Source organism: Pelodiscus sinensis, chromosome 11 (genome assembly GCF_052426305.1).
Source record: "Pelodiscus sinensis isolate ZL-2025 chromosome 11, ASM5242630v1, whole genome shotgun sequence".
In the NCBI taxonomy this organism is placed as follows: Eukaryota; Metazoa; Chordata; order Testudines; family Trionychidae; genus Pelodiscus; species Pelodiscus sinensis.
Genome location: NC_143062.1, coordinates 40,759,828 through 40,787,606, shown reverse-complemented (window position 1 = coordinate 40,787,606; position 27,779 = coordinate 40,759,828). Strand labels below are relative to the sequence as shown.

The window sequence follows — 27,779 nt, the reverse complement described above, 5'->3', positions numbered from 1 at the left end:
GTGAACATGCATCCAAGTACATGGTTAACTGATCCATTGGTTAACCCTCTTAGTTACATGCATCCTCTATCCCCCCCACCCCCCGCTGTTGCCTCTATATCAGTGCGTGGGGAGCTAGCTTTTAAGCTGGCTCCCTGCATGTGCCAACTGTCATGGAGCGGTCTCCCTCCCCCCTGTTGCCTACCACAGTGGCAGCAGCATGGGGTAGAGGGGACAGGAGGAAGCTGGTACATGCTGGCTTTCAAGCCAGCCCCCCATGTGCACTGGCTCCCATGGAGCTGCCTTCTCCCTTGTCCTTGTGCTGCTGCTTCCACAGAAGCAGCAAGGCTGGGGGTGGAGGGAGGGAACGGGAACAGGCAGGAGCTGGTTCACGTGTAACCGCTAAAAAATTCAGCAGTTAGACATTTACACAAATAACTGCACTTTAACATCCCTAATGTAGATGGCGTTTTCTATGCAGTTTGCAGATACAGTCCTGGAACAGCTACATTTTGCAGAGCGTCTTTCTGCTCGGAGCGTCATGAAAGTTACTGGTTGGTTCATTCAGATGAGTTCGGTATCCTAACATAAGGGTCGTGTGACATTTTGACAATGCTGCACCATGAAGCGGCGTTACCTGCTGTAGGATGCTGGCAGTAAACTGCATGGCCTGGTGGTGCTGTTCCTCCAGCATGTCCATGTGTAAGTCATCCAGAAAATCATTTCTGTCATCGTCCATCCATCCTTCATCCAGCTGCATGAAAGGGGATAAATAAAAAAACCAAACCCACACATGTCGTGTTGTCATAAGGATGAAAACTGACATAAATATATTCTCCCTCTTTGTGGAAAATAAGGAGAATGAGGGAAGCTGCTTTCTGCCACCTTGCTGTATATCACTCTGTGTCTGACCTGTTAGCCCTCCCCCTCAAAGGAAACGTGCACGTTTTCGAAATCAAGCCTGGGAGCACAAGCTGATTACACTGCAAGACACTAAAAAGTGTGGACTGAACAAAGACACTGTGTTTATGGCTTATTACAGCAATCTGGAACCCATTAACTCCCCTTTTAATCTTATGAGCACAGAGATGTTAATAGGCGACTCTGCCTTAAATGGTCCTTTACTACTTATGCCAAACAACCTGTCCCACCTTACATTTTGCTGTGAGTACCTTCCCCAGACCTGAAGAACAGCTCTCTATGGCTCAAAAGCTTGTTTCTCTCACCAACCGAAGTTGGTCCAAAAAAAGGTACTTCCTCACCCACCTTATCTGTAATACCATGGGACCGACCCAGCTACAACTACACTGTGGAAATGAATATGGATCTCTTCGTTATGGGCTATTCTAAGTGCAACCAAAGAGCTGCCACAAAGACCACTTTTCAGGTTCAATCTCTTTTTTGCACATGACTGTTTGGATTCCCAGTAGTGGGATTTGGCCCATAATCCTAGGGTGTGTCTAGACTGGCAAGATTTTGCGCAAAAACTTGCCAGCTGTCTACACTGGCTGCTTGAATTTGTGCAAGAGCACTGACTTTGTAATGTACAAAATCAGTGCTACTTGCGCAAATACTTTCATGCTCCCGCTCGGGGGGAAAAAGCCCTCTTGCGCAAGAATACTTGCGCAAGAGGGCCAGTGTAGACAGGGAAGAACTGTTTTGCGCAAAAAAAGCCCTGATGGCTAAAATGGCGATCGGGGATTTCTTGCGCAAAATCACGTCTAGACTGGCCATGGACGCTTTTGCGCAAAAGCACTTTTTGCGCAAAACATCTGTGCCAATCTAGACGCGCTTTTGCGGAAATACTTTTAACGGAAAAACTTTTCAGTTAAAAGTATTTCCGCAAAATCATGCCAGTCTGGACGCAGCCCTTGATTTTTCTACTCGCTCAGTTGAGAATACAAATCAATTAAAACAAAAAAGTCCCTCCTCCTTTCTCTCCTCAAAAGTTCCTCTCCCCTACTCCTCCCCGCCCTGATCCTCTGCTGGTCCTGGAAATATAGCTGTTTACGTCTGAGATGGGTGGTTGTTTTGGTGCATATAACTAGAATATTTGCATATTCTAGGCTCAAATCTTCAAGTTATTGGTTGGCCTGGGTGGTCAGGCTGGGTAGATGCCATTCCAGGAAATACTGAAATGTCCAGTATTCTAGGGATATGAAAGTGGCCACCCTATCCCTCCTCTACCCCATTTCCAAGGAAAGAACAGGTGTGTCCAAGTATCTGTGGATTCTCCAGCTTGACCCTCCCCATAATTCTCCCTTCCCCCGCATGCACTACTGCAACACAATTTGAGCAAGGGGGACATATCCCCTGGACAACCATAGTACTACTAGGGCTTGTCTATGCTAGGAAATGATTTCAAAATCACTTATTTTGAAATAGTGTGTCCACACTACAGGCCTTGAAATTAGTCTGAGGCAGGCTCCCTTAATATTGACACCCTACCTCGACTTACAGCCCCAGGAACCACTGCGGAGTAATTACTCTGAATGACTCTGCGGAGGAGCTATTTCGAAATAGCAGCAGTGGAGCATCCACACTAATGCTCTTCTGAAATGGCTATTTCAAAATAGCGTTATTCTTTGTGGAAAGCAGGCGTTATTTGGAAATAACCTGCCCGTTATTTCAAAATAAAGGACTTGGTAGTGTGGACGCTTTCCTTGTTGTTTCGAAATATGGGTGGTTGTTTCAAAATAACTCCCTAGTGTAGACCTGGGCCTAGCATCTCCTGCACTATGTGTGTGACACTCAAATCCAGCCCTGGAGCAAGCATGTTAGGATTCAGCTTCAAACCCGGGTCTTGCAGCTGCGAGAAGAGAGCCATCTGTTAGATATGACCAGAATGCCAGCTATGCACTACATAAAGGCTCCATTTAAAGATGGTAGAGAAAGAGCTAATTGATTAATAAGTACAGGTTCGACGTCCCTGGTCCGGCATCCTCTGGGCCTGAGCGGTCCTGAAGAAGAGAGTTTGCTGGACCAAGGTAGGTCAGACCTCCAGGCTCTCCAGGGCTCTGCTCCTGGCCCCCAACCGCAGCCAACACGTTGCCCCTGGCCTGTCTGTTGCCCCTGGCTGGCTGCTAGGCATGGGGTTCCCTGCCCCCTGGTCAGTGGTACTTGCCTGGGCTCCATTCCTGGCCACTGGCCTTGTGGGCTGCTGGACCACAGACGTTGCCGGACCAAAGGGTCCCGGACCAGACTGGTTCAACCTGTACTAGTTAATTAATTGCTATAGAGTATTATAGAGATCAGTGTATTATTTGGAACCCTGGCATGTAATTATCCACACCTTACACTGATATATCTATAACCACCTGTAACAGGTCCTCTTCATATCTGTAACATGGTTACATGTTTAATCATTTATTAACCCTTTAAAGCGAACCTTAATATAAAGTGTGACAATGTATGTGAATGTTCATGAACTTTTTTCATGTGTCGTGTGTCTCCAGTCTAACCGTATATGACTTTTTTAAAATAGAAAACGAAATCACCTCAAAATCCACTCCCAGTAAGTAAATAATAGTCTCTATGTACCTGAATTTCTGGTCTTGCTACAAGTAAGGAGACATTTTTGCTCTCTTCGCTGGTTAGAAGTGCCACAGCTTCTTCTCGGTTCTGCACCTCAATGCCATTAATCTAAAAATATATATATAGTAAAAAACCAAGTATGGGGGGGGGGAAGGGAAATAATGTTGTCATTTGAATGCTCATATTCTTGGTGATGGGCTCCATTGAGGTGCATGGCTACACCGATTGTCACATCAGATATGCTGCAAATTGTCTCTGTACAAATCTGCAACAGCAGAGCACATATGTGGCAGATATTTTGATGGAGAACACATGACATTGGCATCCGTCCATGTTTTTCATAGTTTGTGCATATGTGCAGGTACGTGGAAGCAGTCTTGTCATAGAGCTGGAACCAGAGAGGATGGGAAAGGTATGGGTAGAATCACAACAGGGAACCAAACTAGTTTCATAACTAGATATGGCCAAGAGGGATAGAATTTCCCAATGAAGACCACATCAGCAATTAAAAAGGAGGTGGACTTCTAGTCAGAATGATCTTGAGCTCTAAAATATTACTAGATAAATCACTCCTGAAGCTGATATTGTATTGTGGGGGTACTACTTTCATTGGTACAAGTATCGGGACACTCACATTGCCACAGCATCAGTAGAATTACGCTGGAATGGATCTTATGCTGTTCCACAGAGGAGAATAATTGTTGGAAAAAGCAGAGGGTTTCCTTGGTAGAACACAAAATTAAGCACAGATATGTGGCAGGTTGTGCAGGAAACAAAGTGGGGGGCGGAGGGAAGGGTTTGCTGGTAAAATTCTAGTGTAGAGCAGGCCAGGGGGTATGATATAAAGTGATTGAAAACGAGCCACTATTCTAGGAAATGAGGCAGTTAGCTAAGTGGAAAATGTTGGCTAGCTTTTCACTGCCATGCAACTCAGAAATGGCTTATTTGGTTTCCACTCAGTCTTTCCAGTGTGGGCTAGTACACTACATCTGCAGCTTGACCAATGCTACCAAAACTTGGTGTGAGGGTGTGTCTAGATGAAGAGACTATGCAGCAGGCTGGATTGTAAATCAATCGCGCACTAACCTGCTGCCTGTTAACTTGCCACGTGGACCCTACTACAGTGCACTAAGGGGAACTTACAGTACACACTACCAGAGGTCTGCATAGAAAATTACATCCCATCTTGATGCACTGTCTAGACAAGCCCTAAACCTAAAACCAGTAGCTCGAAGGAAAATTTTTGAGGAAAATTACAAGGGAGCTCAGAATTATTAGGGCTATAATGGAATGATTCACTGCAGCAATTCTAAAATAAAGTGTGGGAAGCAATGTGATATGTAAGTTCAAATAGCTACAGAATAGCGTGGAATGCAAGTAATCCATGAATTATTTGCTCACATACTTGAATAATGCGATCTCCCTCTCGTAGGCGACCATCTTTCGCAGCAATGCTGTTGGGATCAATCTGCAAAACAGAAGACTTGTAAACAGTGCTTAATTTGTAAAGAAAGAGGTGCTGGGGCTCATGTTATTTTTTTGTATTCATAAGCCTGGAGACATTGGGGTTATGAACTGACAAGCTTAGAGGTGCCAGGGGCTCAGCATAACAAATTAAGCACTGCTTGTAAATGCTACAGAGGTTTAAAAGAGAGGTTTCAATCTTTCACCTCCCATTTTAAACATGGCATTTACAATGCAAGTAAAGTGGGTTGAATTGAGATGTCAGTATCCAGCGCTGGGTCCATGGTTTCTATCTCATAAATAATTATTAGCGAATCTCCCTTGCTTTCATGAACCACAAATTAAAATGACTGGGTTAAATGTAAAATGTTTTCTTTCTGACATGAGCCTCCAGAGAAGACAGGCTTGTGTTACATATGAGAAGTTTTCTCATTTGTGCTTTCAGAAGTAACATTTAAACTTTGAAAAGCAGCTCTTTGATGATCTATGCCTTACAAATGGGAGGATTAAGTCCTACTTGATGTGTTGTAAAGGAGGGTGTATTAAATTTAAGGGAGTTTTTCTCTAACTATTTAATTTGAAATGGATAAAAGGTTTGCTAAGTATAAATTAATAAATGATATAAAGTTAGGTAAGTCCATGTGCAAATTATTGTTTGCATTAAAGGAAGCACAGAATGCCAAGCAGGCATGAAATATTTAGTTGCAACCTAATAGAATTGCTTGCAATTTTATTCTATTTATCTGGATGTTCACAACAATCCACAACAATCAAAAATAGACATCAGATGCAGAGAGCATGAAGAATTCTTGGCACATTTAATCTGAAGTAAAATGCATTGCATGGATCTATTTCAGTAAACATGAAGATTAGGTGTCAATGTCATGATTGTGATGTCCAGGGACAACACTGTTTTACGGAGCTAATGACACTATTAAAAATATGTATTTTTATTTCATGGTAGAGAGAATGTGGCATTTCATGTTTGTTGGCACAATCACTCAGAGAAATAGGTTTTTTCCTGGGACTTTCTATGCTTGGATATGATAGAGGTCTACAAAATAATGAATAACACAAATAACACAAGAGTAGGAGGTTACCAAATGAAATCGATAGACAGTAGGTTTAAATCAAACAAAAGGAACTACTACTTCATACAATGCACTGTCAACCTGTGGAACTCATTGCCAGGGGATATTGTGAAAACCACAATTAGACTGGGCTTCAAAAAAGAACTAGGTAAGATCATGGAAGAGGCGCCCATCAATAACTATTGGCCAAGATGGTTAGAGCTGCAACCCCACATTCTGGGTGTCTCAAATTTCTATTTGTTAGAAGCTGAGAATGAGCAACAGGGTGTGGATCATTTGATGATTACGTGTTCTGACCACTCCCTCTGAGTCACCTGGCACCAGCCATTGTCAGAAGATAGGATACTGGCCTACCAGGACCATTGGTCTAACCCAGTATGGCCTTTCTTACGTTATGCAATTGTTCTGGAGTAACTCTAAAGGTGGTAGAAAGGGTACAAAGCATCTGTTTTGCCCTTTGACATAGTCTCCAGATTATGTAACAAGATTACCCAGGGGTTCTCAAATTTGAGAGCACAACTAAAGTTGGCTGGGACATGTTTTTAAGAAAATGAAAGGTTTTATTTTGCAAGACACTTTTTCATCAAAAGATTTTGAGTTTTCATGAAAACATGAAAAATTTCATCTAAATCAGTTTTCATGGAAATTTCCATGTTGATAAAAAATGAACATAAATTTCCCTTGGGAAGCTGAGAAGATTTCTGTGGGATTAACATTAGTGACACCAGATTCAGGCTCTTTATGTATATACCAACGACGCCTTTCAATTTTTTGGGCATCCCATGGGACTGTGGGATTTTGCTATGGTTGATGCTTCTGTGAAGAGTGTTGTTTCACTGGAGAGAACAAGAGGCTAGTCATAGGAGCCTGAGGTGAAACCTTTTACAGTTGAATTATATCATATTTTCATACATGTCCAACATTCCAAATTAGTAACATGGAGTACAGCTTTTAAAAAACGGTTGGGTGGGCACATAGCACAAGCAGTGTAGCCTTCTGACCGCATGGTGGGGTAGAAATAGTTGCATTGTGGGGGCAGGAACAAAGGGAGGGATCAGATTATACAGGAGCCTCCAACACAATGGGAAGCTGTGCAAAGGGGAATTGTTGCCAAACTGACTGATGCTAGTAATAACTGGTTCTAAAGTTGGCCAAAATTAGGAAATTCTGCGGGTGGTTGACCTAGAACAAATGCATGGGTCTTTAAATTGAAGAATAGACATATATGTCATGTTAGAGACGAAATCGCAGAAGAAACATAGATGAGAAATGCCAGAGGGAAATAGTTGTCTATTGTAAGGTACAATCTTGTCTTTGGTTGTGCACTAAACTGAAGTATTGGGTGAAATCTTGGCCCCACTGAAGCTAATGGGAATTTTGCCATTGACTTGAATGGACACAAACTTTTACCTATTAATTGTGTAAAGGAAAATAAGGAATTATCTTTCAGTTATTCCCCTCGCAAACATGTTTAGAATATCACCAGACATGACTGAGTTAGGCACAGGGATGATCTTTTCTTATCCCCAACACTATAGTTTAAAAGACCAATTGTACTCTATATGAAAGCATCTCAACCGTACCTCACTAACATAAATACCAATGTCATCTTCATCATCAGTTCGATAACACACAGTAAGGCCGAGCTTGTCCTGGCTGTTCACTCTATGCAAGTCCACTTCCTAGGCAAAGAAAAGAATGTTCTGAATGAGACATCAGTGAGTGATGAAAGCCATTTTTTAAATGCAATGCAAATATTTTGCTTCAATGATATACTGGATCTCTTTTCGTTTTACTGTGAAGACCATGTTAACGTACTGAGTGAAAAGTGGATTATATGCAGACAATCGATAGCTAGGGCATTTCTGACCCTTCAATCAATATAAAGTCATTTTGAAAACGGACCATTTATTGATCTTAAAGAAGAAAAATTACCTATATTTCATGTGGTGGCAAGAATTCCAATGCTAAAATATTTTAGAAAGTATTATTTCAATATTTGCGATAGGTTGCATATATTTTCCTATGCACAATGCAACATTTGACAATATTTTCTGATTTATTTGGAAGAGTACGGCATGCTGTGGTACATTAATTTTAATAGTTTTGCAGCTTTCAGTGAGGAATGACAATAAGTTTCTAAAGATAAGAAACACGCTGGTGGCTACAAGATTTTTTTCAGCAGCGGGTGTGACATTGTTTGTAGAAATATATTTTAGCTTGACCAGAGTATGGATTGACCAGGCAGGCCACACTACTCCAGCATTTGCTGGTGGCATGGTCAGTCTTGGAGGAATGTAAGTTTTAATTTTTTTTTAAAAAAAAATGAAGATTTAGACGTTTGCTGTGAACAAACACCCTCTGCTGGCTTCTCCCCATGTTCATGGCTCCTTTGCATTCGTCTGTCAGAACAAAGGTTGGTAAAACAGTTAATTTGACCGGCTGAAGTTTTTCATTGTGTATAGGACTCCCCATCTCGTATAGTCTGCATAGCTGCCTCCTCCCCCTGTCTCCGTCTCGAGAGTGGTGTGCTAAGAATCACTGAGCATTTCAAGCACTCTCAGTTCTCTGATGTAAGCCCTTGCCTGGAGTTATGTCCTACTCCTAGCCAGTCTGTGATTCTGCTGAATCACAAGTGAGAAGGTTTCCACAAGTGAGAGATATGATGCCCTTTCTACATACCTTCTTCCTCCCCACAGATAGACAGGCAATAGTAAGGCTAGCAAACTGTTTTTAGAAGGCCCTGACAGCTGATCAATGAAAGGGACCATACATTCTTTGCAGCTTGCTCTAGGCTGGAAGCAAAATAAAGATGCTGTGATGGAGACCTGCTGTTGGAAACGGGATTCGAGAGACCTGAAAAACTGGGCAAAAGGACATGGGATCAGAATGTGGGCATGAGCTCAGGTATGAATCCCTGAACCTTCCCATGACAAGTCACGAAGCAACCCTATTCTAACCTAGCAACTTTGGACTGGACAAGAAGCAGCAAATGTAAAAGTTCTGATAACCTAATTAATTATTTCTCAACATCTCTCCATTTCATCCTGCGGTGCCATTCATACAGGGAAAGAGAATGAAACAAGTAGATATGAATAATTTATTGGCTCGCTTAGATGACAGCTGCCAAGATCAGCAGTCTCTCGTTATTTACTTGTCAACATGTGTAATTTTTTTTTAAACCGTAGCAGTAAATGTCAATGACATTTCAGATGATATTTAAATGGTTTCAATCAATAGTATCCATGTTGAACTATAGTTTTTCCCCCCATCTTACGTTACATAAAGGTTGGCTACCTTGCACTAATTGCTGAATTTTTCCATATTTTCCATATTTCCATTTTCTGAAGATTTGTCATTTTTAGAGAGGAAACTGAAATTGTTCACTGGGAATCATTAGATAAAAGTGGGGCTGATTCTGATCTCAATTGTGCTGGTGTAAATCCAGGGTATCTCTTTTGATGTCAATGGGTTTAGCCTTGATTTTATGGGGAAGAATGAGGCATTATGCCCCTAAATTAGGTTTAGCACAGTTCTTCTGCATTTTTTGTGTACCTTAACAAAGGGGCTTCATGTCTTTAAGACACTCTACACATCTGAGATTGTGGCTGTGAAGAAAAGAATAAGAAATAGCATTTGGCTGCTGTATAAGATCATACTGTCTGTTCTATCTGCAATGAAAGAATACACAAAGTTAGATAGATCCTATGTGATGGTTAATACTTTATTATTTTTGGGGGAGATAGGCAAGGTATTTGTCTCTTCTTGCTTATAGCCTGTATATAACAATATTCATTGGTTTCAATACATTTTACGTAATTATACATTTTATACTGAAGCATGAGAAATAGCATCTGATATATTCAGAAGGGGATAAATCACCGCAGGGAATTTTAAAATAACCAATCTTTGGACAGGTGGCCTTCTGGAAAAAAATCCTGCAAAAAGAGACTCAGAGCAGGTGTTTAGTACCTGATTTTTTTACACATAATTAATTGATAGACTTATCCTTGGGTAATCCCTCTAGCCCCGGAATAAATAGGATTTCATATTACTCTACATATGCTAATTTTGTGTACTTAAAAATAGTTAAGGCTCTAGTATGTGCATTAATGTTTTAATGTAATCATAAAGTTCTGAAAGATTTTGATAGATATAAGTATATAAATCCAAATTCTTCAAAGCAAAGGCTAATTGCAAGATTAAGGGTACATCTACACTGCACAGCTATTTTGGGGTACAGGGCCTGGTATTTTGGCATTCCGGTAACCGGTTAAGGGATGTCTCAAAATATAGCACGTTCTTTCGAAATTTGGTGCTGTGTTAACATGCCATATTTTGAAATTCAGTAGAAATAAGATATGCATCTTACTTTGAGTTTCGGGTGCTGTGTAAACACACCCTTGGAGTCAAGTTTGTTTAGTGCATGGGTTCTATTATATGAAAAGAATCCCAATTTGCAAAGCCTCATGATAGTTTGTCCATTTTTACTGAGAATGTTCAAGTCTAGGAATTAATATTGGCATTTCAATTTTCCTTTGAAAGGGTAAAGTAAAACTTGACTCCTCTGAGTCCTTCTATATCTCCTCCCTACCACTCTGGAGTTTCTCTATCCTGCAAGCCCTAGTCTGGTGGCAGATGACTAAAGTTTCATGCATAGTGACTGCTAGACTGCTCCCCAAGTCCCTCCCATGTGGACATTCTGGGCACGTCTACACATCAGAGCTAAAGCTGAAATAAGATACAAAACCTGAGCTATGTCAATTGTGTCGCTTAAGTCAAAATAGCTTATTTTGGCTTTTGGCGCTGTCTACATAGCAGGAAGTTTGAGAGAGAGCACTCTTCCTCTGACTCCCCTTATTCCTCATAAAATAAGGGTTACAGGAGTTGGAGTAAGAAGTCCTCTTGCTTGATATTATTTCGACATTGTGTCGAAATAACGGCTTGTAGTGGAGACACGGACTGTATTATTTTGGCAAAATGTCAGTTACTCTGTGTAGTGGGGTGGAATGGCCACCCTCTGAGCCGGAGGCGGAGGAACCCCTCTGGGAGCCATTTTGGGGCCAGCCTAGCCCCGCCCCCTCACCTAACCAGAAGTCAAAGGGCGGGGCTAGGACTATAAGAAGGCTGCCGTGGAGCTCAGTCAGGGCCCAGTCTCCAAAGGAGCCGGAGGCCTGTCTGGAGCTCCTGCCTGGGGAGGCTAAGACCCGGGCTGGGCCGCCCTCAGCCACCTTCCCGGAGGCCGGCCAAGGCTTCCCTGCCCGGGCTACTGAGGCCTGGCCAGGCCCGCCAGCAGAACCAACCGCGGACCCAGAGGACGGGACCGAGCCGCTGGACCAGCTGGACCCCCGATGGTTACTGGAACGCCGGGGCCGGACAAGCCCCGCGGGATGCTACAGAGCTCCGACCTCTTGACCCCTGGATTGGGCCGCCCGGCCCTGCTGAGACGACACGGGCCTCAACTCCCCGACAGGCCTGCTGGAGCTACAGGTACCTGGGAAGGGGGGGAGATGAGAAATGGCCCGGGGGTAGCCCGGGCGGAGAGCCGCCCGCAGCCAGCAAGTTACGGGCTGGAGCCCTGCTGAGCCAGTCGCAGCTGCACGGCTGCATTCAGGGCCCCTGGGCCGGGGCGCAGTGAGGTGGGTGGGCCTGCGCCCCCCCCCTGCCACCCCTCTAACCGGGTGGCAGTCTCCCCCCCTCACCGCTGCTGCAGGTGCCCTACTGGTCCTGCTCCTGAATGAGGAGCTCCTACGAACTTGTGTATGTTTGCAGCCATGTCTTGCCCCAGGGCCTGGGCGCCAGTTGCTGCCCCGCCCGGAGTTAGGGCCTGGGTTTGGCTGGATGTGTTGCTTGGCCTGCCTGGCTTGAGGGCCAGGCCTTATAGACTGTATGTGTTACCTGCCCTGCTCGAGGGCTCGGGCTTACCGACCGGGCCTCGGGCAGGAACTCTTAAAGGGACAGGACTAAACTGGGCACCCTGCCTTGAACTGTGCGATAATAGACTTGCTGAGAGGGGTTGAACTTATCCCTCTGCGGCCCGGACCTGGAGCAAGGCCGGGCACGCGAACGATTACCTCTCGTCCCGATGTGAAGAAAGGCGGGGAAGAGGCTTGTCTCCGTCCCCTGAAAGGGGGGAAAGGCTTTGGCTGTGGTGGACATTGCTGGAGGGCAGTGTCCTGAAAGGGATCCGGCCACCTGCCAGCCGTTCTAATTCCCCAATTCGACGGCAGGTGGCGCGGTGGCAAGCGGGAAGCCGCCACACTCTGAAATAACACTGCTGTGTAGATGTACCCTCTTTTAGCTTAGTTTGGTGTTCCATAATAGAACAGGGATGGAGGAATATTTTGGGCTAGATAGGTGCTCAGACGTCATAGTGATGATCCCTGTTTAAGATCATAGCTACATTATGAAACCCATCAGCTACCTACACTGGGGAAGAGGAGCCAATGTATGCCTAGAATACAGACATTAGATACTGTAATGTCGGGAGAGTTTTAATACAATACAATCAGAATTATATACTAGGTGTTTTGCTGTAATATAACCTTTATAGACATAAGCAAAATGACTGGGATCCTTTGCTTGCATAAATCAGGTAAAATGTTTGATGGAAATATTAGAATACTCTCATATTGAATATGAAATTTTCTTAAAAGAATCGTCAACTTAGAGACAATGGGAACTTAAAATGTGGGTTGCTGAAATCTGTATGACATTAATAGCCAGGCAAGAAAAATGAACATGCACTATGATACTATTATGCCTCCATACACTTGTAATAATAGATTCAGAATTAGTGGTAACAGTAAATTAACATCTTTCCCCAAAAGGACTTTCATTCTCAGCAGATTATTGAATTGCTTTACAGATGATCTGAAATTATGTCCACTTTGCACATTTATAAAACCCCAGACCTTTGCTTAAAAGGGTAAAAATGAGCATTAAACGCTTGAAAAAATGGCTAGTGGGGACTGAAAAATTCAGAGATTCAATTTGTATGTCTAGCCAAATAGTTTTCTTGAAGTAAACACATTTTTTAAAATGAAGCTTTTTCTATGCTGAACCTTGAGCTACCAAACCAACAGGCCTTCTACTTTTGTGCCAGTCTCCACAGTGGATAAAAAAGCAGAGATGGGGAAACATCAACATTAAAATGTTGTTAAAATATAAAAAACAACAAATGGCCTAATAACACCTTAAAGACTAATAAAACATGTAGATGGTATCATGAGCTTTCATGGGCACAACCCACTTCTTCAGATGACAGGAGTGTAGGAAGTCCAGATCCAAGAATAAATAAGGGAAGGAGGAAGGGGGGAGAAGGACCAAAAAAGAAAAAAGTGAGCAAGAGAAAAAGAGACAGTGAGTAGATAAGCTTCAGAGGGGTAGCTGAGTTAGCCTATAACAGGAAAAACTTAAACAACAAATAGTCTAGTAACATCTTAAATACTAAATAGTTATGAGAGGCTGATAAGAACCATTAGTTTGCACTTGGAAAGGAAGACGACCAACACCAGATTCTACACAGACATCAAGAACCATTAGCACCTTCATTGTTTGTTGGTTTGTTTGGTTAAGTCATTAAGGTGTGGAAGCCAGCCGATATCCCGGTTCATACCATTTGCATAAGAATTAAACTTGTGAATGAAGTTAAGTTCCAACCCTTCTCTGTGTATTTGGATTGTGGAGTTGGTCTGAAACAAAACGGTGACTTGAAGATCCATTAATGAGTGTCCAGTCAGATTAAAGTGATCTCCAAAAGGTTTTTGTGTGTTGCCTTTTTGGATATCTGATTTGTGTCCATTAATTCTTTCCTGTAGAGACTGTCCAGTTTGGCCAATAATATATTGCAGTGGGGCATTGCTGGCATTTGATGGCATAGATCACATTAGGGGATGTGCGGTTAAATGAGCTTCTGATGTGGTCGCTGATGTGGTTGGGTCTAGTGATGAAAATGCTGATACAGAGTTGTGGACAGAGTTGGCACTGGGGCTGATTGCGGGGGTGGGTTCCTAGATGATTGTGGAGGTATGTTGCGTGGTTACTGGAAAGAATTTGTTTGAGGTTAGGTGGTTGTAAGCGAGAATTGACCTTTCATCTTAGGGCTTGGCTGTATACAACAGATATCATCATGTAATTTTACTGTCGTGTCAAGGAAGTGTATTTCTTGTGTGGACTGATCCAGGCTGAAGTTGATGGTGGGGTGGAAGTTGTTGAAATCCCTGTGAAATTCTTCAAGGGTCTCTTTCCAGTGGGTCCATGTGATGAAGATGTCATCAATGTAGTGTAAATAGAGTAGATGGCAAGAACTGAGGAAACGTCATTCAAGGTCAGCCATAAAGATGTTGGCATATTGTGGTGCCATGTGGGTGCTCATGGCTGTGCCACTGACTTGAAGATACAAATTGTCTCCAAATTGGAAGTAGTTGTGGGCTCATTTAAACACAGTTGCAGAGCTCAGTAACCAGGTGTACAGTGCTGTCATCGGGGAATGGCGTGCCTGATAGCCTGTAATTCGTCTTCATGTGGAATGTTGGTGTAAAGAGCTTCTATATCCATGGTGGCTAGAATGATATTTTTAGGTAGATTACTGACGTTTTGTAGTTTCCTCAGGAAGTTGGTGGTGTCGCGAAGGTAGCTAGGAGAGCTGTTATCACTGAGGAAAGAGTCAATATAGTCAGATAATCCTGTTGTAAGTGTGCCAATGCTTGAGATGATGGGTCGTCTGGGATTTCCAGGTTTGTGTATCTTGGGTAGCAGATAGAAAACTCCTGGTTGGGGATTAGGGAGGATGTTAATGTACATTTGGTCCTGAGCAATATCAGGGAGTTTGAGCAGTTGTTTCAGGTTTTTTTGGTATTCTTTAGTGAGATCACAAGAGAGAGAGGCTTGTAGAATCTGGTATTGGTGAGTTGTCTAGTCGCCTCTTGTTCATAATCTGTTCTGTTATGATGACTACTGTACCCCCTTTGTCAGCCTCTTTGATTATGACATTAGAATTGTGTTTGAGGCTGTGTGTAGCAGTGCATTCTGCATGACTGAGGTTATATGTTGTTGTTTGCTGACAATGTCAGCTCAAGCATGTTTGCAGAAGCAGTCAAAGTAGAAATCAAGATTCTCATTGCGACCATTAGTAGGGGTCCACATAGAAGTCTTCCTCTTGTGGGACTGGCGGGGAGGAGCAGCAAGGTCACTGTGTTGTACATCGATGTGCTGGGAATATTCCTTTAGGCAGAGGCAGCAAAAATAGACTTCCAGATCGCCACAGAACTGAATCATATTCATAAGGCTGGTGGGAAAGAAGGAGAGTCCTCGAGATAGGACAGAAGAGGAATCTATCCTAAGAGAGTGGTTGGATAGGTTGACAATGTTGCTAGTGAGTTGAAAGTATCAGGAAAGAGTGATCCTGCGGCCTGTAGGAGTTTGGGTAGTTTATTGTCTGTTTTCTTCTGAAGGGAGATGAAGTGATTGTTGAATGTGGTTTGTTGAATTTTAGTAAAGTCTGGGAAAGATGAAGTGGGTGTGGGGAAGCTTGTTTTTTTTATGACAGTTTCTAATCTTGAGAGCTCCTCCTTGATTGTCTTCTGTATGTATAGAATGCTGATAAGTTTCTTTGTGAGAGTGTGGCATAATCTCTGGCTGTAGTCTGTGGGATACGTAGATTGCATTTTTCACCCTCAGTCTCTCTATCATAATCATCCAGGAACCCACCCCACAGTCAGCCTCGGTGTCAACTTTGCACTAGTGATTTAATCACTGGACGCAACCACATCATTCACCACATCAGAGGCTCATTTTAACTGCACATCCACTAATGTGATCTATGCCATCAAATGCCAGCAATGCCCCACTGCCATGTATATTAGCCAAACTGGACAGTCTCTGTGGGAAAGAATTAATGGACACACATCAGATATCAGGAGCCCCACCTCGCTCTTCCCCAGAGTTAGTTTGTCAATCAGCTGCTCTAAAATGTTTTGCTGCCTCTGGATGTGTTCTAATGGAAAAATGTCAAAATATTTATTTAGGGTCTTTCAGTTTCAACAGATGACCACTTAACCTATTTAGAGTTATTCACTGCCTGGATGTGCCTATGGGAGTGTCTTAGTGCATCTTTGAATCTAATGCCATGTGCAGAACTGGCACTTAAGCAGACCCTAGAAAAAGGTCTAAGCTCAGCTGATCAACCGCACAATAGATGACAGAAAAGCGTATCTGTCACTTTTCTGACAGGGATCACCCCCTCTCTTGCTATCTTCATCCCTGGCGTCCAGAAATAGCTGAATAAAGAGATCAGTCAACATCACAGATGGCCATGGCTTGGGGGAGGGAATCAGGCACTCTGGGCACAGCAGGAACAAAGGTCTGAGCTGCCCCAGGACAAAACAAGAGGCTAGACAAGTGGGTATGTGCATGCCAACAGCATGCCATCTTTGATCTGATTTCAGCGCAAAGCTTCTTCCTCTGGAAGAAAGACACCTGGATGAAGGAGCTTTGAATTTAGGATGGAGTAAACCCTGCTGTGCACATGGGGACTTCAAAATACAATGGTTTGAGTCTGAACATAATGTGAAATAATTCTGGGTTGTCTTTGTTTGCAGAGAAGAAACTGAAGGTAGAGGAATCTCACCAGGGTGTCAATGCATACCTGATGGAGTATCCTCTGGACCTCCTAACCAGTTTTCAAGTATGATTCCTAAATGGACACTAAAGCAACAAAATACCCATTTCAGGCTCTGAGTAGATTTTGGTGATCAAAGTGTCTATTGCCAATGATTAGATACTGGGGGGGAGGGGTGCACCAGGGCAGAAGAATGGCCCTTGGCTAGCATAAATTGTGTATAAAGGTCCCAAGTGGGACAAGTGGAAGAACTTGGAAGAGTTGAAGGGCTATCTCATCCTCATCCGTGGGACACGGCATCTGAAAAGCTGTATCTGCCGTTACCTTTTGGGCCAAATTATCTTTTTAATTTAAAAGATTGTAACATCTGAACCTGGTCCTCTTTGGCTGAGGGTTGGGGAGGGGCGAAGGAATTATCTCTTGAAAGGGAAAGTGACCAAAGTAGCTTGATTGTAAGGGCTGGACCTACACAGCTGACTCTCAGTTCAGCAGGGGATGGTGAATATGGTAATGTTGTTACAAAAAACAGATAAACGGACAGATGACTTTGCAGGGAACAATCACCATCAGTTCTAAAAGGGGAACCAATTGAGAGGGGGAAAAATTGATGCATAATGTCTTCCTTTGAACTAAGGTATGTTAACCTCTTTTACCAGAGTCCTGCTAGTGTAGCCTTCACTGATCAGCAATGGAGAGGTGCTAAAATCCTTCAGATCTTTTAAGGGACACCTCTGATTTCCAAGGGGCTACTCATCCAGTTGCTTCAGAGAGCAGTTATTTTGGATGAAACTAAGTGTTGGGATTTTATATTGTGGGCAATAAGAACTGCATCAGATTTAACCATCTGTGACATTGTAACCTAACCTAACAGGTCCTGTCCTGATGCAGATGTCTTGGAGAGAGCGAGTGAGCAGAGAGCTGCTAGCTTTAAGTAATCAACCAGACAAAACAGTGTTCTGTTGGATCCCCCACCCCAATGTTATGCTTTGTCTCAAACAAATTTAACTTGGAAGAATTCCTCTCAATCCCTGTACTTGTGATTAAGACATTTGCTTGGATAAATAGGAAGTTTGGATAGGGCAATAACATAGTAAATGTTGAGAGAACAAGTGCACGTATCCTCAGTTCAGAATTTTCTCCTTTGTAGACCAAGGGAATTAACATATTGAAGGAAGCTTCTATAGTACCTGTCTGGCAGCTGGTCTGACTTGCTCTGAATAAACATTTAATCCATAACGTTCAGGGAAATCCTTCAGTGATATATTACTTCTCTTTGAACCCGAAATTAATTCTGTCTGGGTCTTTTTGCAAAGTTGAATGTATTAGCTATCTTAAAATGAAATATTAATTCTATATTTTTTCAATGAGACTCTTGTGTAAGAAATGTCCAAGTTATTTTGTTTGTGTATTTTTACTGAACTGAACACATGATAGTTAAATCTGGACCATGAATCATTTTTTGAGAGAATCTTTAGGAGAACAAAATGGGCTCTCAATTTTCATGGCTTTTAAATAATTCCAGCATAGCCGATACCCTCTAGACATTTATAGAAAAATGTTGCCAAATGGTGTGTTTCACTGGTTTGACCTTGTTTACTTGTTACAAGTCAATAACAAGACAGTTATAGGTCGTAAAAGTTTAGACAAGGAGCTCTGATTGAAATTCAGAGCACATTTTATAGACACAAAAGCCCAGAAGGGTGACTTGATGGTTTGCTTGCTTTAAACAATCCCACCACAGTCAATGAAACAAGTGCCTTTGTGGTCTGTAAAAACGCATCTATCAATAGGCAAACAAAAAAGCAACTAGCTAGACGAGTCTTTGTTATAGCACGTTGACTCTTCCATTGATCTTGGTTTCCAAGATTGGAACAAGAATCATCAGTGGTTTTTAAGAAATACTATTAGGCTACAGAGATGTTTCTGATGTTCAGCTGCTTGTGTTACTAAGCTGATCACCTTTTGCCACCAAGTACTATATCAATGTCAAAATTATTAATGTTGGGGTTTAAGCTGGCTACTGAAGTGCACATGTTGAAAGAGTTTTCAATTCAACTGGCTGATCTTCCAAAGGAAGCAGTGCAATTTAGCCACAATATTAGATTTTTAAGACACAGTTTTGAAAAGACAATTGCAGAAGATGCTAATGTGCTCAACATTTCCCTTAAAACTGAAATCCATATTGTGTAAAAGACACTGTGGAGACATTGTAATGACAAAAAAGTCGACAGCTGCTGATTAAATTTATTTCACTGATACCTTCTCATCTGATTTCCATTTGAATTGGTATACAGAGGCCAATTACAGCCAGACCTGTAGATTTTAGTTATCTTGTAAATTTTGTATGTGGATTTAAGGCTTTGAGCCTTCAAACACTAATGTAGGTGAACAACTTCATGCTCATGGGGTGAGATTCTCAATACACTATCTGTGCTGGCTTAACTCTGCTTGCAACTAATTCACTGGTAAAACTTACACTATTTAACTGGTGAAGAGCTTGGCCAGCACTGATCTTTTTGGAAAATGAAGTATTAGCAGGACTGAGATGCAAGAAATATGTGGTGCACAGCAACTGAGAGTGACCTTTTGTGTTTCACTGGCACATGGACAACCAAGTATATATTAACCAGATCAGACTTCAGAGACCAAGTCAGATGTACTAGCCAGTGGCTACAGAAATATTAGGACATATATTACCAGAATAAATGTAGAAGTAAAAATAGTAACTTCAGTGGAGCTACTCATGAACGTAATGTTAGGCACATACTTCGGTACCCTCCTAAATCATGCCCCATGTGTATAAATTGCACTCTCAATGGCAGGAGAGTTGGTAGTAATGTAATGAAATTCATAAAGGGAAAACTGAATAATAAGCTTCTGGTTGAGATATATAAGATTTTCCCAGTTAAGTGTTGGAACTTTCATCGCTGAAAGACATTTTAAAATGGACCGTACAAAAGAAAAAAATTGCATTAGCAGGAAGAGGGATTTAGATCCACTCATGTGTCTGTTCTGCTTTTAATGTCTATGATTCTACACATATACTGCTGTAACTTTTCAGTTACGATAATGGAACATTTTAGTAATTTGAGATTTTCCTTGATTTCCTTCTACAACTTTAAAAATAACTTTACATGAGTAAGACTGGCTATCTTTGTTTCCAACCCTGCGGATATTTAGAAAGAATATACAACTGAAGTGTAAAAATATTGTACTTGGAATTTGTGATCCATGGTGTTCCACTTACAAAATCATTTTTTTCACATTGTGTAATAAATATGTAATTACATATGGCTGGATCCTTAGGTACTGTACATCAGTATAGTTCCACTAAAACAATGCCATTTTACACCAGCTGAGGATTTAGCTTATAATTATGACATAGTTGTATAAGCTTTAATTTTTGCAGCCTGCAGAGCAACTGAAGAGTAATATGTTATGTATTATTCCTAGAAATGCCTTTTGACATTCTATATCTATAATTGTAATTTAATGCTGACTACGATCTTGACACATGACGACATATTAAACGTTTTGAATGTTAAATATTTATTAATAGTTGTTAAATACCTCTAATTCTAACTCATCTCTGTCCATTTCTTGATGAATGCCTCCCATGTAGTCATTTGGATCATAGTATTCATGCACCGATGAATGACTGGAAGAATAAAGTATGTTTTAGGATATTATGCGCTGTTCTAATTAGCATATCCAATCCATCCTAAACCCACAGCAGATCATCACTAACATGACGGATTTATAATCAGACCTACAAGTACAGTGGAGTGTGTACTGTTTATAATAATACATTAGGTGAAAGCCATACAAATATAAAAATTGTGCTGCAACTTAAACATAATGAATATAAAGACACCCTAACATGTTTTAGAATGGCAAATTTAAAATTTATGACTCCCCTTTCTCTCCCGCCTCCCCTCCCCAAAGCCAATCCCATAAAACAAAAAGGAGTTGGTGAGGTGAGACGAGAGCTCAATGGTGAAATTAGGACAAAATTGTATAAGTAAAACCATCAATTTTCTGATAGATTGGCAGATGTTGCACGCATAGATAATTCTTTAGGATTTCTGAGTAAAAAATGGGGGTTGCAAAGTGCTAAGTTTTTTCAGAAAAGATCTTACAGTGCACATATACTTCACATCTGAATAGTCCCTTTCATCAAAGAATGTCCAATGGCTCGGGATACATGAAGATATGCAATAGCTCTGAGGGGTGCAGTTTGTAGGTTGGGCTACTGAGACACAAAGAAGTTAAAGTAACTTGCCAAAGGAAGCACAGTGAATCTAATTGAGAAGGGATTAGAGGCGTGCAGTTTGAGGAAAGATGTAATCTATATGAGATTATGGGGATCAGACCTTTGACAATGTTACACAAGAATAACTGGAGTGTGAGAGGTGAGCACAAAAGGAGAGATCAACAGGATACAGCCAAAGATACTGGAGGCTCTCACAGTTTTGCAAATGCAGCTTGGTTCTTGCTTGCAACACCACTACTGTTTCTTCTGGTTTCTGCTAAGTAGACACTTCCAATTGTTCTCAGCTGTCTGGTGATGGCTGTTTTGTGATATGGACAAATGTTCACTGGAGAGTATGAGGAGAATACTACGTTTGCTTTTACTTATTAAATAAATTGGATATAAGCCCGGGTATACAGAGATGAAATTACCTTTGCCACCTTAGTTAATATTTGTACTTTACTTTGAAGATGTAAAGTACTATCAAATTGCTAAGTATTACTATCATCATCATTTAGTCCCCAGCAATTTAGGATTAAAACAATAGGCTATTAGTGATTGGCAATTGAAACACAACGGGCTGTGTTTAATGATTAGCAATTTAAATACACGCCACTCTCTGTAAATTGCCAATCATTATTGGCATGTTTTTTTTAAATTCCCGTTCTCCTGAGACAGCTAAACTTACTTGCACTTTTGGGATTTTCAGCAGTATAATGCTTTGGCGATCACCAATGACTGTGCAGCAACTTTATTTACTTCTAAGATTGAAGTGAACTCCATTTGATTCCTTGTTAATCAGATGCACTTTTCTAGGTAAGTGAGAGGCTATTTAAAAAACAGTATCCGCTATTTTGCTGAAATGTCTGGGTTGTTCAAGGAGCAGGCTGATTTTAGTGGACTATGAAATAGGCAGTGAGAGAAGCTAAACATAAAGGACAGTTTTTACACTGGTACCAAAAAAGCATGAAAACCATCAGAAAAAGTCTTCATTTGCATGGACAGTTGGGTTAGTGGGGTGTATAAATACCGCTTTGTATGCACAAATGCCTCTTTCCCTGTGATTGAGTTTTGTATGCATAGTTGTTCAGATGCAGCTCAAAACCAGGCCATTGTTGGCGTTCCAACTTCCAATCAATGTCTAACGTGTGAGTGGAAGTGTTAGGATCCATCTTACAGCTGGGCCTCTTTCATGTACACTGTAACCGAAATGGCTTCTCCCATGAATTCCTTTTTCACCACATGTATAGGGGTAGTAGTTGCATCACAGTGCGCGGCCTAGCAGCTGGAAATTCAGGCAGATGTCTCCTCAGAGACTGTAATAGCATTAACATCAACCTCGTGGGTATATGTCTATGGAATGTAATGCCGCGAAGAAGAAGAAGAGCTCTAAGCTTCACTGCCAGTTGACTGTCGGAGGGCTTCAAAACTAGCCCTCTATGCAACAGTAAAAAGTGGGCTGGAAACAAAGGCCCCAGAGTAGTTGCCCTTTGGCCCCACTATCGGTGAGCATGCCTCTCCCACGAAAAGAATGAAACATTCGGAGCACCGTGCACTTATAGTCGTGCGACCAATGTCTGGCTCAGTTTATGCATGATGACATGGCACAAACTCCACAAGCAGCATTGATGTCTCTTCCTGCTCTTTCTTCTCTATGGGAACCCTCTGAAAGGAGTCTGGGAGGGCACAGTGGGACGATTCTTATGTTCATCCTCATAGCCAACCTGGCCTTGCTCAGACATGATCATACACTAGGAACTTGGGTAACTATGTTGCTCGGGGTCTGGTTTATCCATAGTTATACAGACCTAACCCCTGGTGCAGGCAGCACTATAGTGACAGGAGGGCTTCTCCTGTGGACATAGCTATCACCTTTTGGGGAGGTGGAGTATCTACATCGACACGAGAAGCTCTCTCCTGTTGGTGCAGGTCGCATTGTCACTAATTGCTACAGCGGTATAGCAACACCAGTTCAGCTGTTAAGACAAGCTGGAAACCTTCTGGACCTCTACACTGCACAGACCGAATAGGGGGTGCATATTATATATGTGCACGTATTTCAAGGAAGTTACAACAGTTGATGTCTGATGCTTTTGTGTCATCTTCTGTGGCTAACAGAGGTAAATGTGGAGGGAATGGAGACAATTAGCATGGGTTTTATGGGGAACTCTTTTCCCTTCAAACAGTGGGGGGGGGGGGGGGAGGCGTGTGGTGCATGTGTGTATGAAGATAATTACAGTTTTTTATTTGTAAGTACAAAAGCATCAAACTACCATTAACAATAATTACATTTTGATTCCAAAACATCCTTGACAGCATTGGTGAGTAATTTCAGTCCTAGAATATAATTTATGTGAGTAACACTGCTGCAGGGTTATAATAAAGTAATTAATACACCGGAACAGAAAGCAGCTGTTCTTAGCAGTATGCAATTTATGGCAGCCATAAAAAATAAAGTTAAAACATAAGCAACCCAAAGAGGTAGTGAGGGGAATTACAAGCAACATTAACCTTTTCCTTTAAAACAACTACACACACACAAGATTTATAGAGCCTGATTGTGAACTCGGTGGGATTACTCATGTAACTGTTCACCAGTGTGTGTGTGTGAAGGGTTCAAAATCTTGCCCTGAATGTGGTAAGTTTTAAGAAAGAGTGTTTAGTGCGGTACAAAAAACTGCTACTTACTCCTCAGGTAAGAGGTATGGATCTAGTACTGAGACTGCTGGAGGAGGGGATCCCATCTTGGTCAGAGCCATGATATGTTCAAAGGTTATATCGGTCTGGGTGCCCGTATCTACCAGATAAGACTCATGAGAAGGGCTGAAGATCTTAGTGCGTGGGGTTCTCCTCAGGACCTGCACCACGATGGGCTCTTTGGCTGTTTTGAATGCTTCAACTGCCTGGTCATGTGTTGCTTTAGATAAATCTTTCCCATTTACCTGTGGAAAGAGGGAGAGGGAAACGATTAGAAGAGAACAGGGGATGATAACTTCCAGCCTTCATTTGCTAAAATGCCTATGAAAAGTCAGGAGTGAAAAGTCTGCTCTTCATCTTGCCGCCTCCTTTTAAAAAATATATTTGTTGAACAGATACCATGGTGACAGTTGCTGTGTGAAACCCTGAAATACGTTAGTGATATGCTCTGAGAGTCAGGGACGCATCTAAACAATGTGGCTTACTTAAAGCCTGGGGACCTTCAGGGCACTATGTAAGTGATAATTAGTAAGGGTAAAACAGGAGGTAGAAGACTAAGGGGATGGATAATGCAGGTTATGGAGCTTCTTTCCTCAAGGGAGGAAGGATGGTCTTGTGGTGAAGACAATGACTGAAATTCAGAAGATGTGGATTCAATTCCTGGTTCTGCTACAGCCTACTTGTGTGTCCTTGGATGTGTCACTTGGGAGCCAAGTTTTCACAAGTGTGCAGTATGTTGGCTGATGAACTCTCCTTTTAAAACAATCTGGCCCTGTTACGTCAGCCTCACTGAGAGCCTGGCTTCAGTTCCTCTCTGTAACTGGGGGACACTTTTCTAACTTGCAGGAGTGTAGTGAGGATAGATTCATTAGTGTGCTCAAGGTGTTTAGTTACTATGGTAATAAGGAAGCATGTGACTACCTAGTGAGGTAGGCCACCAATTTCAATGTGGATCAAGTTGACAGTGACCAAAAGGGGCATTCACTAGATGCCTATTCAGTGATCTATGAGAAATGTTTCCAGTTATTAACCTGTAATAAAAAGGCACCAACAGCTTATCATAATTGACCTCCAAATGGTGAGCAGACCTTGAGAGTGAAGAAGCAAATGGTGTGGGAGGGAAGGTTGCAAAGTCACTGGGCAGGTTTTACTAGTTTTATTTGTTTAGTGGAGGGGACTTCACTTCCCTTTGCTGCCCAACAGGCACTTTCAGGAGCTCTACATTCACTTTAACCTTTAAATGCTAGAGTGGCAGCAGTGGTTGATGTCTCCATTCACTGCCCTATCTGTCTCAGACAGTGTGGCCACTACTTGTGAGTTTATTGTAGGTCTCATATAGTTAGTTCTTTTCTTAAAGTTCCCGCTGCTGGAAGCAAGCAATTACAGGACAATCTCGGCATCCACTTAAAAACACGATGTAAGTTTTTACCCCCCGTACAGAGAAACTTGGAGACGGGAAGTACATGTAGCCTAAAGAGCCAAAAAACCAGGAAACAAAGAAAAAGAACTAGAAAGAGTTTTATTATAAGCCAATCTCATGGTATGTGGGGGCCAGAGTCTAACTACTGAACGCTTGGAGCTGGGCCCTTGTTTTTATGTGTATTTAGGAAATGCTAGGGCTAGTTATTTATGCAGCGCTCCTCCTATGTGTGACCTTTTCTTTCCTCTCCCAATACATGAGCACGTCTTAAATCTTGATAACATTTACCTTTCGCACCTCTCTGTGCCTATAATGCGAATCTGTTCACTACAGTTTCCTGATGAAGCTGAGCACTCCAATCTCAGTTTGCCAGAGGGTGGGGAACTGAATGCTACTCTCACGGACCAGAAGCATAATCACTCCCTTCCCAAAATCAGACCACTCCACTGCTTCCCTTCCTAATTTAAAGATTCTGTTCACAACTCTCCTCTCTTAAGTTTTGCCTCAGAATTGCTCCCTTTTCTGTCTCTTTACGTTATTGGTACAAGAGTGTTCTTGCCTGCAGCCTGGAAATGTCCGTATGTTTTTCTCTACCCTTTTGGGACAGAGTTTGCAGGAAAGACTGTGTAAAATGTTGTATTTACACATTATTTTCATTCACCGGGTAGCAACAGGTCCCATATTCTGCTGTTTATTTCAGCTGTAAGATTTCTCTAGGTTTAATTGTTTGAACAAGGCACAAACTGGCACCCTGTTTACTTCTTACAGATTAGAAGTCCCTCAGCACTTGTCCAAGCAGAACAAGATATTGATTCTGCGGCTCTGTTTTCTAGTTTCTTGCAAAATCATTTCCCCATATTACCGTACTACAGAACTATTGGGACAAGACCTTTGAATAAGGAATATTCCATCAGTACCTTGTAAACAACTTTTCTGATGAAACATTGCAGTGGTGCCTTAGCATCATAATAAAGGCTAAGGGTATGTCTACCCGCCATGCAGTGCACTCAGACAGAACTATTTGAGCTAGCCAAGCTTACAAGGGGATTTAAACACACAGTTCCCCTTTAAGTTGAAGCCTGAGTATCTAAATCACCTAATCAGATTTGAATACCACAACTAAGTATTACAGAAAAAAAGGACAGATTAGTGAACCATACTTTGACTAATGAATGACTGACAAGTGGAGTATGTCTATAATATATAATTTTGATTTTGGCAGTTTTATTTTCTTGTAGTCATTCGTACCTTATCAAAGATGTAATTAAATGTATTCTTTTTATGATACTTGTAAAAATTCAATTGGTTCAATGTAAAACAAGTTTGAGATTTTAGTTCTTTGGAAATGAGTAGTTCCTGGAAAGATGAGATTTATGGCAACCCATAGATAATTTTATACTAGCTAAGTAATTTTCTGCCTGGTGACCACACAACCTACCAAACTCTGTGTTCTCCTAAGTAACCAATGGATGTGTAACTGGTTCATCAGTCAAAAGGAAAGCTTTGTTAGATGTCATCTTATCACTGTGGCAACCTCTCTAAAGGTATGAGACTTTAATTACTGTGGTAATTCACTTTATATACACACACACACACACACACACACACACACACACACACAAAATAATCAAAGTAATTAGTAATTATATACATTTACACATAGGAAGAGAAGCTTATTTTTTAAAAACACAGATGCTGATGATACGTGTGTGATTAAGACATATGTAGAGAGAGAGAGACCGACCGATCAACCACTGTTTCCTACAGTGGTCCGCGCATTCACTATGAGAAATCTGCTAACTAATTTGTTTAGTTACAGACTCTGTAGCCATGAAGCCTTGCCGCTCCCATTGGCTCTGGCTTGCCATTTGCAGCCAAGGGAGCTGCGGGAAGCAGCGTGGGCCAGGCCACTTTTTCCCGCGGCTCCCCTTGGCTGCAAACAGTGAACCGGAGTCAATGGCAGCTGTGAGGCTCCATGGCGCCAGATCTGGTAAATAAACAAATGGTAGCAGCCAGTTAGCAGGTTTCTCAGAGTGGATCCGTGGACCAATTTGAGAAACACTGATATAGACCATATCAGTATTGCTAGACACAGGTTTAGTCCTATTCAGTTTAAACATACGCTTCTCTTCCTAGGAATAAATAAATTTCAAAACTTGAAAATACCTTTTTTGATTAAGATGCTTTTTGGCATCAGACCAGACTCTATTCTTAGTTCCTCTGAATTAACATTTAACGCTTCTGAGTGTCAGGGAATTACTTCAAATGTACTCAGGGTTGCTGAGATCAAGATCTGTTTCCACATCTTTAACACTAGGACACATACAACAGTGTTGTTTGGGAATGAAGAGCTAAAATGAGCAGAATGGCTATTTCCCTCAGGAAGCCAATAAACTTCAGTTAGGAAGTACGGATAAGATCAGTGGAGTAAGATAAATCACTGGTCAGTGTGTGCTACATGTTTCCCATCTGTGCCTGATCCACAAGTGATGAGTTAAACTCCTGGTTACAGAATCTGGTTCTTTAGCTCAAAGTGTAGAGACTCATTCTCTTAGCTGTGAACATCATTAGTTCAGTTCTCAGAGTTGGCGAAGATGGTAGCCAGGGCAGTACGGAATCCTGCTTGATAGATCAATTGAAGAGCTGTGTTAATAGGAAAACCACCGATGACGTGGGTATGTGCAGCTGTGCTGATACGGATAACAGGGATACAGTGATTTA

The 27,779-nt window shown here is 41.8% G+C and overlaps 1 protein-coding gene across 4 annotated transcripts in view; it reads right to left on the bottom strand.

Annotated features, from left to right (window-relative positions):
* Window positions 1-27,779, bottom strand: part of PDZRN3 (PDZ domain containing ring finger 3) — a 234,973-nt gene that overhangs the window by 3,499 nt on the left and 203,695 nt on the right. For all 4 annotated transcript variants that reach the window (XM_075938653.2, XM_075938654.2, XM_075938651.2 and 1 more), the window contains 6 exons: window positions 23,630-23,883; window positions 20,260-20,347; window positions 7,652-7,750; window positions 4,919-4,981; window positions 3,520-3,621; window positions 617-733 (listed from right to left, as the gene is read on the bottom strand). In XM_075938653.2, the coding sequence (XP_075794768.1) occupies window positions 617-733; window positions 3,520-3,621; window positions 4,919-4,981; window positions 7,652-7,750; window positions 20,260-20,347; window positions 23,630-23,883 (723 nt within the window). The remainder of the gene's footprint in view (window positions 1-616; window positions 734-3,519; window positions 3,622-4,918; window positions 4,982-7,651; window positions 7,751-20,259; window positions 20,348-23,629; window positions 23,884-27,779) is intronic.